Below are 12,781 nucleotides of genomic sequence, written 5' to 3'. Positions count from 1 at the left end.
TTAAACACTTTTTTAATAGATTGACTCGCTTGCTGAGGCCAGGCGAAATTTGTGTAGATCTGGGTATAAAGTCTATTTTAATACATCTTTTTTTAAGCAATTGATGTCATAAGTAGGCCTATATACAATCCTTTTAGGCTCCATGTAACGTTTTAGGTACTTCAGTAATTATTAATTAGTTTGTTTTTAATATAGCCTAAATAAGATTGGCTTGTACCTCATCTCGAACATGGATCTCGAAACCTTTTTTGTTTTTTTACTAGGAAGGCATGACCCGCCCTACTCTTCCTCTGATTGGCTTACCCTGATATTCTTACAGCAATGCATTTTAACCCAAGCCTAACCTTACCCAATCGTCAGTTCTCATGCCGAAAGCACAAAGCTGCACGTAGCCAATCAGAGGGAGCGTAGGGCGGGTCATACCTTCGCCACACTGGAAAAAGAAAAAATGACGACTTTGGTAAAACGATAGGTGGCAGCAGAGCGTTATTATGCAGGTGTCCCATGGTCTATGTCAGTTCTCCATACCGAAACTCTGCAAACAGCAGAGTCCTGAGCAGAGCTGCTGCCCAAAGTATCAACATTTTCCTATTTCACTCAGTGTGGCTTCAAGAAAAAAACATTCTAAGACTATAACATCTTAAAATGACAAAATCTGATGAGTCATGTTTTAGTATAGGCTATTTCAGATGGGGCTGTAGTTCCCATTCTTGGAAAACGAAAGTTAAGGTGCATTAAGAGAAACAACAGGACTTTGAGCAAATGCCCAACCTCCGATCACTTCCGATTCACTGTGAACATTAACACCGCGTGCTCAGCAACATCACATCGTTTACAGCAAAGCAGAAGCTGGACGTCCAACTGATATTTATTAAGCAACTGAGTCAAAGAAGCTGAATGATGAGGTGAGTAGCTACATTTCATATCAATGTATGAGTTAATATTAAGAAGGCGATCATTATGATTTATTTAAGCCTCAGAGTCGGAAATATTAACTTTATGGATCCCACAAGACAATGATGATGATGTAGAAATATAGCTTACTGTTCAGTGTCCTCAATCAGCCAGCTTCCTTCAGTGCTGCATTCTTTCTTTATTCTTCTCCTCTGTGTTTCTGCCTTCTTCCCTCTCAGTCAGAGCCACAGGGATTTCAATTACTTGTATTTTATTTATTGTTTTCAACAATTGTTACTGGTCGATCATTCTCTAAAGGTTTTATCTCACTGCCAGGAGTTAGGCTATCAGTTCGGTGGACAAATTGGAGAAATGATAAATCCATCTTTTTTGTTCAGTTAATTCTTTTTCTCAGTCCACTTACCCTTGCTGTGAGTCTCTCACCATTTCTTTCCTTTCCTTTCTCTTCCTAGGCTCCTTACTTGCCTCCTCCTGCCTTACCTCTTTTGGCCATCTTTTCTTATGTCGTAACTCACCATCTTTTGTCTTTTTTCCCCCCATCTGTCTTTCTTTTACGCCTTTTTTGTTTGATGTACTACTATATATTAAACTACCCAACGTATATAAAGTAACTAAAATGAGTACCACATTTACGAGCTGCAACATTATGTGATGATGTTATGATTCTGTATGAATCCAAATGGGGCCCTTTTCAGTAATGAGTAGGCTGCATTTACTTTTGGTACTGATGCTAATAGCTACTTTAATTTGAGAGACATTTTGAATGCAGGACTTTTACTTTTAACAGATTATTTTGACTGTAGTGGTATTACTGCTTCCTACTCCATTCCTTCCTTCATTTCTTTCCTCCATGCACATCTAGTGCTCCTTACTCTATTCCTTCCTTCCTTATGTCTTTACTGTCCATCCAATTCTCCATACTCCATTGCTATCTTTCCTCCTTTCCCTCCATTCATGAGATAAACAATAGTTATCCAAACAAAGTACACTTCACAGTATATTGTATGAACCTACTGATGATGTGTTTGAATATGTGTTATCTGTATTCTCCATCAGTGCTGCTCAGAGTCAAACAACACTGGAGTCCAAACTGGAGGCCCTGCAGTGCCACTTCACCTGGGATCTGGACCCTGGTAGGCCCAAACTTCTCCGCCTCAGGCACAAGCTAGAGGACATTGGGACCAAGGAGGGAAACAGCTGGCTGGGTCACATTTACAATCTGCGTGGGTTCATTCAGTATGACCTGGGGTTTAAAGAAGATGCCCAGAGTTTGTTCAGCAAGGCTGCAGAGGCCTTCCGCCAGATGAGAAACGCAGATGAAGGTCCCTGGTTAGTGGTGAACTATGGGAACCTGGCTTGGCTGCACCACCACCTGGGAGAACAAGCAGAGAGTCAGGCTTACCTGTCAAAGGTCGATGCCCTGATCAATAAATACCCATCTCCATGCCAGGATGAGCTCCATCCAGAGATGTGTGCTGAAAAAGCCTGGACCCTGATGAAGTTCAGCACAGAACAAAGCAGCTGGCTGCAGATTACTTTGAGAAAGCCATCAGGATGCAGCCAGGCATGGTGGAGTACACCAGCCATGTCTTAGGGTTAGTGGGTGCTTTCAAGCACAGTGAAACAGGGCTGGAGGCTGACATCTTGGAGAAGATGAGACTGGCCAAGGAGCAGGATCCAGAGAACTTGTACCTCGCTGTTCACTACCTTGAGCAATGTGCTAAGAAAGGAGACAGAATTGAAGATGAAGCACGTGAGTTGGCCATAAGGGTTTTGAGAAATCCTGTCAGCAGCTACAGCGGTATAAAAGGGTTATTACGAGTTTACAGACACTATGTATCTATTGATGAGGCCATTGATTTGGCAGAGGAGGCTCTGGAAAACCATCCAGATGAGCGTTATCTGAAGAGATGTGCTGCACTCTGCTACAAATGGAAGATCCTTTTCTTCAGGGACAGTCGCCCAAAGCAAAGCATGATAGACAGAGCAATCAGTCTCCTTAAGGACGTGATTTCTCTTTACCCTCAGCCCTCACGTATGAAGAAAATAGACCTTGCAAATATATACGCAAAGTCAAATTACGGCCAGGCTCAAGCTGAGCAGATATACAATGAACTGCTACAAAGTGATCCTCCTGATCCTGTGGACAAACAGATGATTTACAACCACTACGCAAAATACTTAAACTTTGAAAGACAGGATCGTAACGGGTCAATAAGATATCACATGAAGGCAGCAGCGATACCGCAACAATCCTACTTTCGTGGGAACAGCATCCAAGCTCTGGAGAGGATTAGAGACAGAGGCAGGAACCGCATGTGTAGAGAAATAGAGGAGTTTCTGGCAAACCTGCAAGAGCTTTAGTATTTACAGCACTGGTTTTAATGGGAATTGCATCACCAAAATGATCTGTATACTGATTAATTTGATTGCACATTAAGAAAACCAACAGGAAAAACTTGTAGAAGTTATAGAAATAATTACTTCTTAAAATAAAGTTAAAATTGGTATGAGAAGCTGAGAGTGAAGACCCGCTGATGGCAGCATGGCATGAATTAAAATTTTGCCCATTAAATGCAAATTAGAGCAGATATGTTTAATGCCTGCTAATCCTCTGACAGTGAGTCTATTGAAACAAATGGATTTCACCATTATAAATGTGAGCATGCTTATGCCTCAAATTAGTCAGTAGGGTCTATGCTAAGACTGCTTTTCAAATAATTAGTTTCATTGGAAATGCAGCCATTAAAGGGTTCACTTGTGCAGGTGAAGTAAGTTTGATTTTTTACATTGAGATCAAATGTAGCGAACTTTGCTGCGCATATTTGTGCTGTCAACCATCAGAAAGTCATTCTGACAGCCCAGAGCTGGTGTATCCAAAATTGAGGAAGTTATCATAATTGTCTGTCACCATCCAGTTTTATTTAATCTCCTCTGTCAGGGTACAGTAATGTGCACCACAAAAGATGATTAGCACAGTAATGAGGTTGTAAATAGTACAAATAAATACAGCTATTAAATATAAAATGTATGAACTTATTCTCCCATAAGTGACCAAGCAATCTGACTGTTAGCTCTGAGTGCCTTTTCCCTCTTTTCAAAAGTAACTCAGTCCCCAGAGCAAAATGTTGGCTAGCGTTTTGATGGTGTAGCTCGCCAGCTACAGTAGTTTACCAAGTATTTGAGTAGTCACTATGTCAACAAGCCTCCAGAACTGAATGTTAAGCAGAGGTGCAGCCAAGATTATTTCACTCTGATGTAAACACAAATGTGCTACTTGACACAAAATACTAAAAGTTGCTCACCATATTTGCTAATGAGTGTGCTACACTTGCTAGCTTGCCAGTGTTAATGCATTTGAGGTGTTCAGCTAGAGGGCATCACATAAAAAGTTTGCTTCAGTGGGTCTTAGAAAACAGCTCCAATATGGTGGATAATTTCAGCCAGAATTTAAATTCAAAGGGAAGAAGACAGCAACACCCAATTTAAAACATAGAAAGTTCAATGAACTCATGGTTGGTTTTGGTCTTTTCATGGCTAACACAAAGAACAATGGTGTATTTTGAGCTGTATCCTTAAAAGGCAGGTTTCAACAAGTGTCTGTCAGTTTTAGTTAAAGCAAGCTAAAGTTAATGGAAGATGAGGCTATTTAAAAATATCTAATGAAAAACGGTAAGCAGTATTACACTAATTTTGTACGAAAAGGACAGAATCATCCAATAACATGAGCAAGGTCTTTAAATATCATTCCACTTTGGACATGTTCAAATATGTTTTTTACAACTTTCATGTAATCATGGTGTTTTTCTTTTCCTGTTGTGCTGATGTTTTCCCTTTGCACTGCTGTTTAGGTTTATATTAACACTCTCGATAATAAATATGCTCTGCTTTAAGAAAAATAAGACTGGTAATGTCATTGTTATTTGATGTATAGGATGTATAGGCTAAGTGTGCCAAGCTGTATGTAGTTGTACACAATGTATTTGTGTGTATTAAATAAAGATTATGTACACTAAGAAATCTTATTGAAGTTTTGCTGGTTATTATATAAGAAATGAATGTACTCCATACAGTCTTGTGGTAGACATATTCCATTTACAACTTTTGACAGCTAAATCATTTTTTATATTTCAACTTTTAAGTCAATATAGAAAAACATTCAACACATCCTACTGTTTGTTTTGAAATATATGTAGTATATTGTACACAAGGCACTCAATGGACATTATGTGAAGTGTAACTTTTGAAAGCTACTGTCAAATTTTATTTTATTTTTACTCTCAACTTTAAAGTCAACATGGCTGACTACACATACAACTGTATGACAACATAAATGATCAAATATGGGCTTTTGTGCAGAAAAGATGTGGGGGTTTTTTCAGTCAAACCAGGCATATCCAAAGTCCAGCCCAGGGCCAGACCTGGCCTGTGGCCCATCACAGAATGTTGGTGAGTCAAGCAAGTTCACTTTGCATTGTTTTCCATTCACCTCAGCATGCAGGGCTATCATACAGTTTGTAGACATGCACCAAGTAGGAACTATACAGCCAGACCTAATGTGTTTTCATAAACAGATGGTAAACAAGCAAACAGACAGTGACCTAATAGCAGACTGCTAGGGAGCAGACATGACCACAGCAAAGAAGTGTAAAGTTGTCAGCAGGGCTGCTGCTTTCAGGAGCGGTGAAAAGTTGAATACTTTCCCACTGAGAGATAAAACAGTTGCATTTGTCTCATTTGTAGCCTATAGGACTTTTTTTCTTTAATAAGCCATATAATTCGAGAAGCAGCTGGCCCTCCAGGTATTTTCACATTATATAATCTGGCCTCCATTCAGTATAATTTGGACACCCCTGAGGTAAACAAAGACCTGACAGAGTGAAGCGGTAACCAAACAGTAACCTGGTTTAAACTGTAGGTGGCAGCAGAGCGTTATACTGTAGGTTTCTTCACATAGCAGCTGTCACAGCCCCTCATCACTCTGCAGACAGACGCTGCTCAAAGTGTCCACAGCTACATATATAAATGTGTTTAACTTTAAAGAAATGGGCACGTTATTATTTACATTTGATGTGTAGCTACAGAAATGGGTTAGTGTGCCATCATATTCTTCTTTGTCTTAAAAAACAAAACAAAAAAAAAACGTTTCTAACCATGAATCAGCTTAAGAGAAAACACAACCACACAATTTGATGAGTCATGTTAAAGATTTTTACCTGATGTGGCAGTAAGTTTCAGTTCCCGGGAAACGAAGGTCAAGGAGCATTACCACAGAACATCACCCAGATGCCCCGCCCTTGGCATCGCCTAGACTTCAGCAGGCTATGAATGTGAACACTTCTGCTGCATGCTCAACATTATTTACAGCAAAGCAGATGTTGCATCACTGACTTCATACCAGCGAATCCAAAGCAGCATCGAGATAAAAAAAAGAAAGAAGAATCAGTAGGCTAATATTTAAAGAACTTCTGAGTTGAGGAAACAGCTAAACGATGAGGTGAGTTCTGCATTGCATATCACTGTAGGAGTAGCCTAAATGATAATGTATTTGGCATTTTCTCAGAGTCCCAGAGCCCGAAATTTCAACATTATGAACTTTAAAAGTCGTTTAAATATTTCTCTCCCTCTTATTCTTTGCTGAGGTTTCTCAATATATTTGTTTGTCTTTTCCGTTCTTCCCTTTCAGCCAGGGCCAAAGGGATTTTAAAATTTGTATTTTCTTTCTAATTTCTGTTCGATTGTGTTCTCAAAGTTTTATCCAACATTTTATATGTGGGGCCCATGAGGGAAGTGAATGGACTGAAAAATGAGCCATGCTGAATATGGGATTGTCCACAGGTTCCATATTGGCCCCGTGCCAAGTGCCTGCATGGGTGGGTTTACCCAAGTGGGCCCCAGATAAGATGCCCAATTTGGGTCCATACGCATTTGGTACCCAGGTTGCCGCAGCATTCCATACGTGGAACTTGTTTGGGCGAAACCACCCATGTGGGCATTATTGGGTTATTTGTAGGGAGCGTCTTCCATGACCCACACAGTACGGCATTGCACATGGTCGGTAAGACGGCGTTGGTGCAGGCTCACTGTCAGAGGGTTATATAATTTACTTCCACTCCTCACTACTTGGCGTGGGATGGCACTCAATGTGGCGGACCCTCTGTGTAAATACGGAAAAGGAGTGGAGGTGGATAGGGTTCAGGGTGTGGTTTGGGAAAGGCCATTTATCTCCTTGTATCATTACCCACCCTCTTTGCTGTGGGACACCATTTTCTGCTTTCATCATGAAGTCCGTCTCATCATTGAGTAGAATGTGGTCTCTAGCCTGGGCTTCCCTGGAAATCGAAAGTTAACTGCAGCTACAAGAGCACTTGTTTGCACTTCCCCTTATGTGATTAACCAAGCAGCAACCTCTGGGGCTGAAAATGGAGACATGTATCACTGCAGGCACATTCTGTTAGCTTACACAAAACAACCAAACAAACTGTGCCCACCACTAGTACAAGACAAGCCCCCCAACATGACGGCCATCTAAACTGTGCCACAATGCTACACTGGAGTGAATACATGAGACCAAATGCAGCAATAATCCACCGTAATATTCATAATATATAAAAACATGATTCACTTTATAAGTAACTAGATGTAACCCTTCCCTTTACCCATATCCTAACCTTAACCACCTCTCTTTGAACTTAAGACTTCATAGCTAAAATGATCTAATTGCTCACTTAGCAGTAGCATAACAAGATGTAGCCTTACCCTTACCCTAACCTTAACCACCACTCTTTTGACGTAAAATGTCATAGCTAGCTAATCGCTAACTTAGTAATTTTTTCGGGACTTCTGCTTCCAGGCCAAGGAGCGAAGGGGGCTGATCGTGGACTGACATGTAGGTGTGGTTGGCAAATCGTGTTGCTGCTCCAGCTGCATTTATACCCACTCAGATGAATAACGCCAACACAGAGGTGCCAGAAACTGCAGTTCATTGAACGGCCACTTGAGGCTGGCTCCAGGAGCCAGTCAGTCCCCATTGATACCCATGTTAAAATGCCCAGCTTCAGTTTTACTCAGAAATAAACATGTTTACAGCCTTGTGCAAAAAACAGTTTTGGTCTCTATAGCTAATTTCAACATTTATAACACGTGAGGGATGACTTTTTAGATAACTCACCCGTTTACATTTTATTAAGAGTTAGGGGCTGCTTTGAGTGACAGGCTGTTTGCCTATAGTGTCCTCGGCTTCTCAGTCAGATCCACCCCTTGCTCCTTCACAGCTCCACCCTCTCACCCAAATATAGTCACTACTGGCTCCAAAAAAGCAAGATGACGGCGGCCGTAATGCTGAACTCAAGGCTTTGAAATGGGAGTCCACGAACCAGTGGGTGATATTACAGTTGCTCTGTCCATTGTTTTATAAAGTCTATGGATCTAACATGCCAGCTAGGACCACTGACTCATCAAACCTTCTGACTTCATTTTGAAGTGGTGCAGCACTGAAAATACTCAGGACATGGCTACTCAGGAAACTAGAGTAAAAAATAGTTCTACTCCAAAATATTAAAAAAAAATAAAGGAATGAGAATAAAAGTATACATTTTGTTTAGGAAATGTGGAGAAAAAGTAAAAGTTAACTATGTTGTATGAAGTTCAAAACAGATACAAAAAAAAAAAACTTAACCACTGTAACAAAGTATTGTTACTTTGTTACACCATCTACTGAGTATACTACATTAACAATGGTGGCGTAGGTATAGGCAAATGGGGCCCTTTTCAGTAATGACTAGGCTGCATTTACTTTTGGTACTGATGCTAATACTTTAATTCGAGAGACATTTTGAATGCGGGACTTTTACTTTTAACAGATTATTTTGACTGTAGTGGTATTACTGCTTCCTACTCCATTCCTTCCTTCATTTCTTTCCTTCCTGCACATCTAGTGCTCTTTACTCTATTCCTTCCTTCCTTATGTCTTTACTGTCCATCCAATTCTCCATACTCCATTTCTATCTTTCCTCTTTTCCCTTCCTCTACATGAGATGAACAATGGTGTTACCATTCTTGCAATCATTTATTGATGGGACGGATGAAGGGAAGGCACAAATAAGCTGTACAGCTTCAGCTTTTTCCTTTTCAATCTACAGTATTTATTAAAAAAAAAAGAGTATGGTATGATGTGTATTATAATGCAAAGATAATATGCAAAGATTGTAATGTGCAATGATTGAAATTATTGAAAAAAACAAAACAAAACAAAAACAAAGTACACTTCACAGCATATTGTATGAACCTACTGATGATGTGTTTGAATATGTGTTATCTGTATTCTCCATCAGTGCTGCTCAGAGTCAAACAACACTGGAGTCCAAACTGGAGGCCCTGCAGTGCCACTTCACCTGGGATCTGGACCCTGGTAGGCCCAAACTTCTCCGCCTCAAGGACAAGCTGGAAGACATTGGCACCAAGGAGGGAAACAGCTGGCTGGGTCACATTTACAATCTGCGTGGGTTCATTCAGTATGACCTGGGGTTTAAAGAAGATGCCCAGAGTTTGTTCAGCAAGGCTGCAGAGGCCTTCCGCCAGATGAGAAACGCAGATGAAGGTCCCTGGTTAGTGGTGAACTATGGGAACCTGGCTTGGCTGCACCATCACCTGGGAGAACAAGCAGAGAGTCAGGCTTACCTGTCAAAGGTCGATGCCCTGATCAATAAATACCCATCTCCATGCCAGGATGAGCTCCATCCAGAGATGTGTGCTGAAAAAGCCTGGACCCTGATGAAGTTCAGCGCAGAACAAAAGCAGCTGGCTGCAGATTACTTTGAGAAAGCCATCAGGATGCAGCCAGGCATGGTGGAGTGGAACACCAGCCATGTCTTAGGGTTAGTGGGTGCTTTCAAGCACAGTGAAACAGGGCTGGAGGCTGACATCTTGGAGAAGATGAGACTGGCCAAGGAGCAGGATCCAGAGAACTTGTACCTCGCTGTTCACTACCTTGAGGAATGTGCTAAGAAAGGAGACAGAATTGAAGATGAAGCACGTGAGTTGGCCATAAGGGTTTTGAGAAATCCTGTCAGCAGCTACAGCGGTATAAAAGGGTTATTACGAGTTTACAGACACTATGTATCTATTGATGAGGCCATTGATTTGGCAGAGGAGGCTCTGGAAAACCATCCAGATGAGCGTTATCTGAAGAGATGTGCTGCACTCTGCTACAAATGGAAGATCCTTTTCTTCAGGGACAGTCGCCCAAGGCAAAGCATGATAGACAGAGCAATCAGTCTCCTTAAGGATGTGATTTCTCTTTACCCTCATTCTTCACTTGTGAAGAAAATAGACCTTGCAAATATATACGCAAAGTCAAACTACGGCCAGGCTCAAGCTGAGCAGATATACAATGAATTGCTACTAAGTGATCTTGAACCTGTGGACAAACAGATGATTTACAACCACTACGCAAAATACTTAAACTTTGAAAGACAGGATCGTAACGGGTCAATAAGATATCACATGAAGGCAGCAGCGATACCGCAACAATCCTACTTTCGTGGGAACAGCATCCAAGCTCTGGAGAGGATTAGAGACAGAGGCAGGAACCGCATGTGTAGAGAAATAGAGGAGTTTCTGGCAAACCTGCAAGAGCCATAGTGTTTACAGCACTGGTTTTAATGGGAATTGCATCACCAAAATGATCTGTATACTGATTAATTTGATTGCACATTAGGAAAAACAACAGGAAAGACTTGTAGAAGTTGTAGAAATAATTACTTCTTAAAATAAAGTTAAAATTGGTATGAGAAGCTGAGAGTGAAGACCCGCTGATGGCAGCATGGCATGAATTAAAATTTTGCCCATTAAATGCAAATTAGAGCAGATATGTTTAATGCCTGCTAATCCTCTGACAGTGAGTCTATTGAAACAAATGGATTTCACCATTATAAATGTGAGCATGCTTATGCCTCAAATTAGTCAGTAGGGTCTATGCTAAAAGTGCTTGTCAAATAATTAGTTAGGATTAGTTAGGATACAGTAACGTGCACCACAAAAGATGATTAGCACAGTAATGAGGTTGTAAATAGTACAAATAAATACAGCTATTAAATACAAAATGTATGAACTTATTCTCCCATAAGTGACCAAGCAATCTGACTGTTAGCTCTGAGTGCCTTTTCCCTCTTTTCAAAAGTAACTCAGTCCCCAGAGCAAAATGTTGGCTAGCGTTTTGATGGTGTAGCTCGCCAGCTACAGTAGTTTACCAAGTATTTGAGTAGTCACTATGTCAACAAGCCTCCAGAACTGAATGTTAAGCAGAGGTGCAGCCAAGATTATTTCACTCTGATGTAAACACAAATGTGCTGCTTGACACAATATACTAAAAGTTGCTCACCATATTTGCTAATGAGTGTGCTACACTTGCTAGCTCGCCAGTGTTAACGCATTCGACGTGTTCAGCTAGAGGGCATCACATAAAAAGTTTGCTTCAGTGGGTCTTAGAAAACAGCTTAAATATGGTGGATAATTTCAGCCAGAATTTAAATTCAAAGGGAAGAAGACAGCAACACCCAATTTAAAACATGGAAAGTTCAATGAACTCATGGTTGGTTTTGGTCTTTTCATGGCTAACACAAAGAACAATGGTGTATTTTGAGCTGTATCCTTAAAAGGCAGGTTTCAACAAGTGTCTGTCAGTTTTAGTTAAAGCAAGCTAAAGTTAATGGAAGATTAGGCTGTTTAAAAATATCTAATGAAAAACTGTAAGCAGTATTACACTAAATTTGTACGAAAAGGACAGAATCAACCAATAAAGTACGAGCACGGTCTTTAAATAACATTGCACTTTGAACATATATATGTTTTTTACAACTTTCATGTAATCATGGTGTTTTTCTTTTCCTGTTGTGCTGATGTTTTCCCTTTGCACTGCTGTTTAGGTTTATATTAACACTCTCGATAATAAATATGCTCTGCTTTAAGAAAAATAAGACTGGTAATGTCATTGTTATTTGATGTATAGGATGTATAGGCTAAGTGTGCCAAGCTGTATGTAGTTGTACACAATGTATTTGTGTGTATTAAATAAAGATTATGTACACTAAGAAATCTTATTGAAGTTTTGCTGGTTATTATAAAAGAAATTAATTACTGTACTCCATACAGTCTTGTGGTAGACATATTCCATTTACAACTTTTGACAGCTAAATCATTTTTTATATTTCAACTTTTAAGTCAATATAGAAAAACATTCAACACATCCTACTGTTTGTTTTGAAATATATGTAGTATATTGTACACAAGGCACTCAATGGACATTATGTGAAGTGTAACTTTTGAAAGCTACTGTCAAATTATATTTTATTTTTACTCTCAACTTTAAAGTCAGCATGGCTGACTACACATACAACTGTATGACAACATAAATGATCAAATATGGGCTTTTGTGCAGAAAAGATGTGGGGGGTTTTTCAGTCAAACCAGGCATATCCAAAGTCCAGCCCAGGGCCAGACCTGGGCCAGACCTGGCCTGTGGCCCATCACAGAATGTTGGTGAGTCAAGCAAGTTCACTTTGCATTGTTTTCCATTCACCTCAGCATGCAGGGCTATCATACAGTTTGTAGACATGCACCAAGTAGGAACTATACAGCCAGACCTAATGTGTTTTCATAAACAGATGGTAAACAAGCAAACAGACAGTGACCTAATAGCAGACTGCTAGGGAGCAGACATGACCACAGCAAAGAAGTGTAAAGTTGTCAGCAGGGCTGCAGCTTTCAGGAGTGGTGAAAAGTTGAATACTTTCCCACTGAGAGATAAAACAGTTGCATTTGTCTCATTTGTAGCCTATAGGACTTTTTTTCTTTAATAAGCCATATA

The 12,781-nt window shown here is 40.2% G+C and overlaps 2 protein-coding genes across 5 annotated transcripts in view; both read left to right on the top strand.

Annotated features, from left to right (window-relative positions):
* The first annotated feature begins 476 nt into the window (after window positions 1-476).
* Window positions 477-4,935, top strand: LOC125895884 (interferon-induced protein with tetratricopeptide repeats 1-like). The gene is given in 3 exon segments (XM_049588068.1): window positions 477-905; window positions 1,972-2,426; window positions 2,429-4,935. Coding segments are annotated over 3 exon segments (1,314 nt in total). The 5' UTR covers window positions 477-897; the 3' UTR covers window positions 3,280-4,935.
* A 1,189-nt stretch (window positions 4,936-6,124) lies between these two features.
* LOC125895882 (interferon-induced protein with tetratricopeptide repeats 1-like) overlaps window positions 6,125-12,781 on the top strand; it is a 33,379-nt gene continuing 26,722 nt past the window's right edge. For 2 of the 4 annotated variants that reach the window (XM_049588065.1, XM_049588062.1), the window contains exon 1: window positions 6,180-6,412. In XM_049588065.1, coding sequence (XP_049444022.1) covers window positions 6,408-6,412 — 5 coding nt within the window. In that variant the 5' untranslated portion in view covers window positions 6,180-6,407. Of the gene's footprint in view, window positions 6,413-9,248; window positions 12,010-12,781 lie in introns of those variants that run through there. The other 2 variants (XM_049588063.1, XM_049588066.1) reach the window with 2 other exon arrangements.

Source organism: Epinephelus fuscoguttatus, linkage group LG10 (genome assembly GCF_011397635.1).
Source record: "Epinephelus fuscoguttatus linkage group LG10, E.fuscoguttatus.final_Chr_v1".
Classification (NCBI taxonomy): domain Eukaryota; kingdom Metazoa; phylum Chordata; class Actinopteri; order Perciformes; family Serranidae; genus Epinephelus; species Epinephelus fuscoguttatus.
Note: the sequence above shows the minus strand (reverse complement) of the source record. Positions and strands in the feature narration are given on the sequence as shown.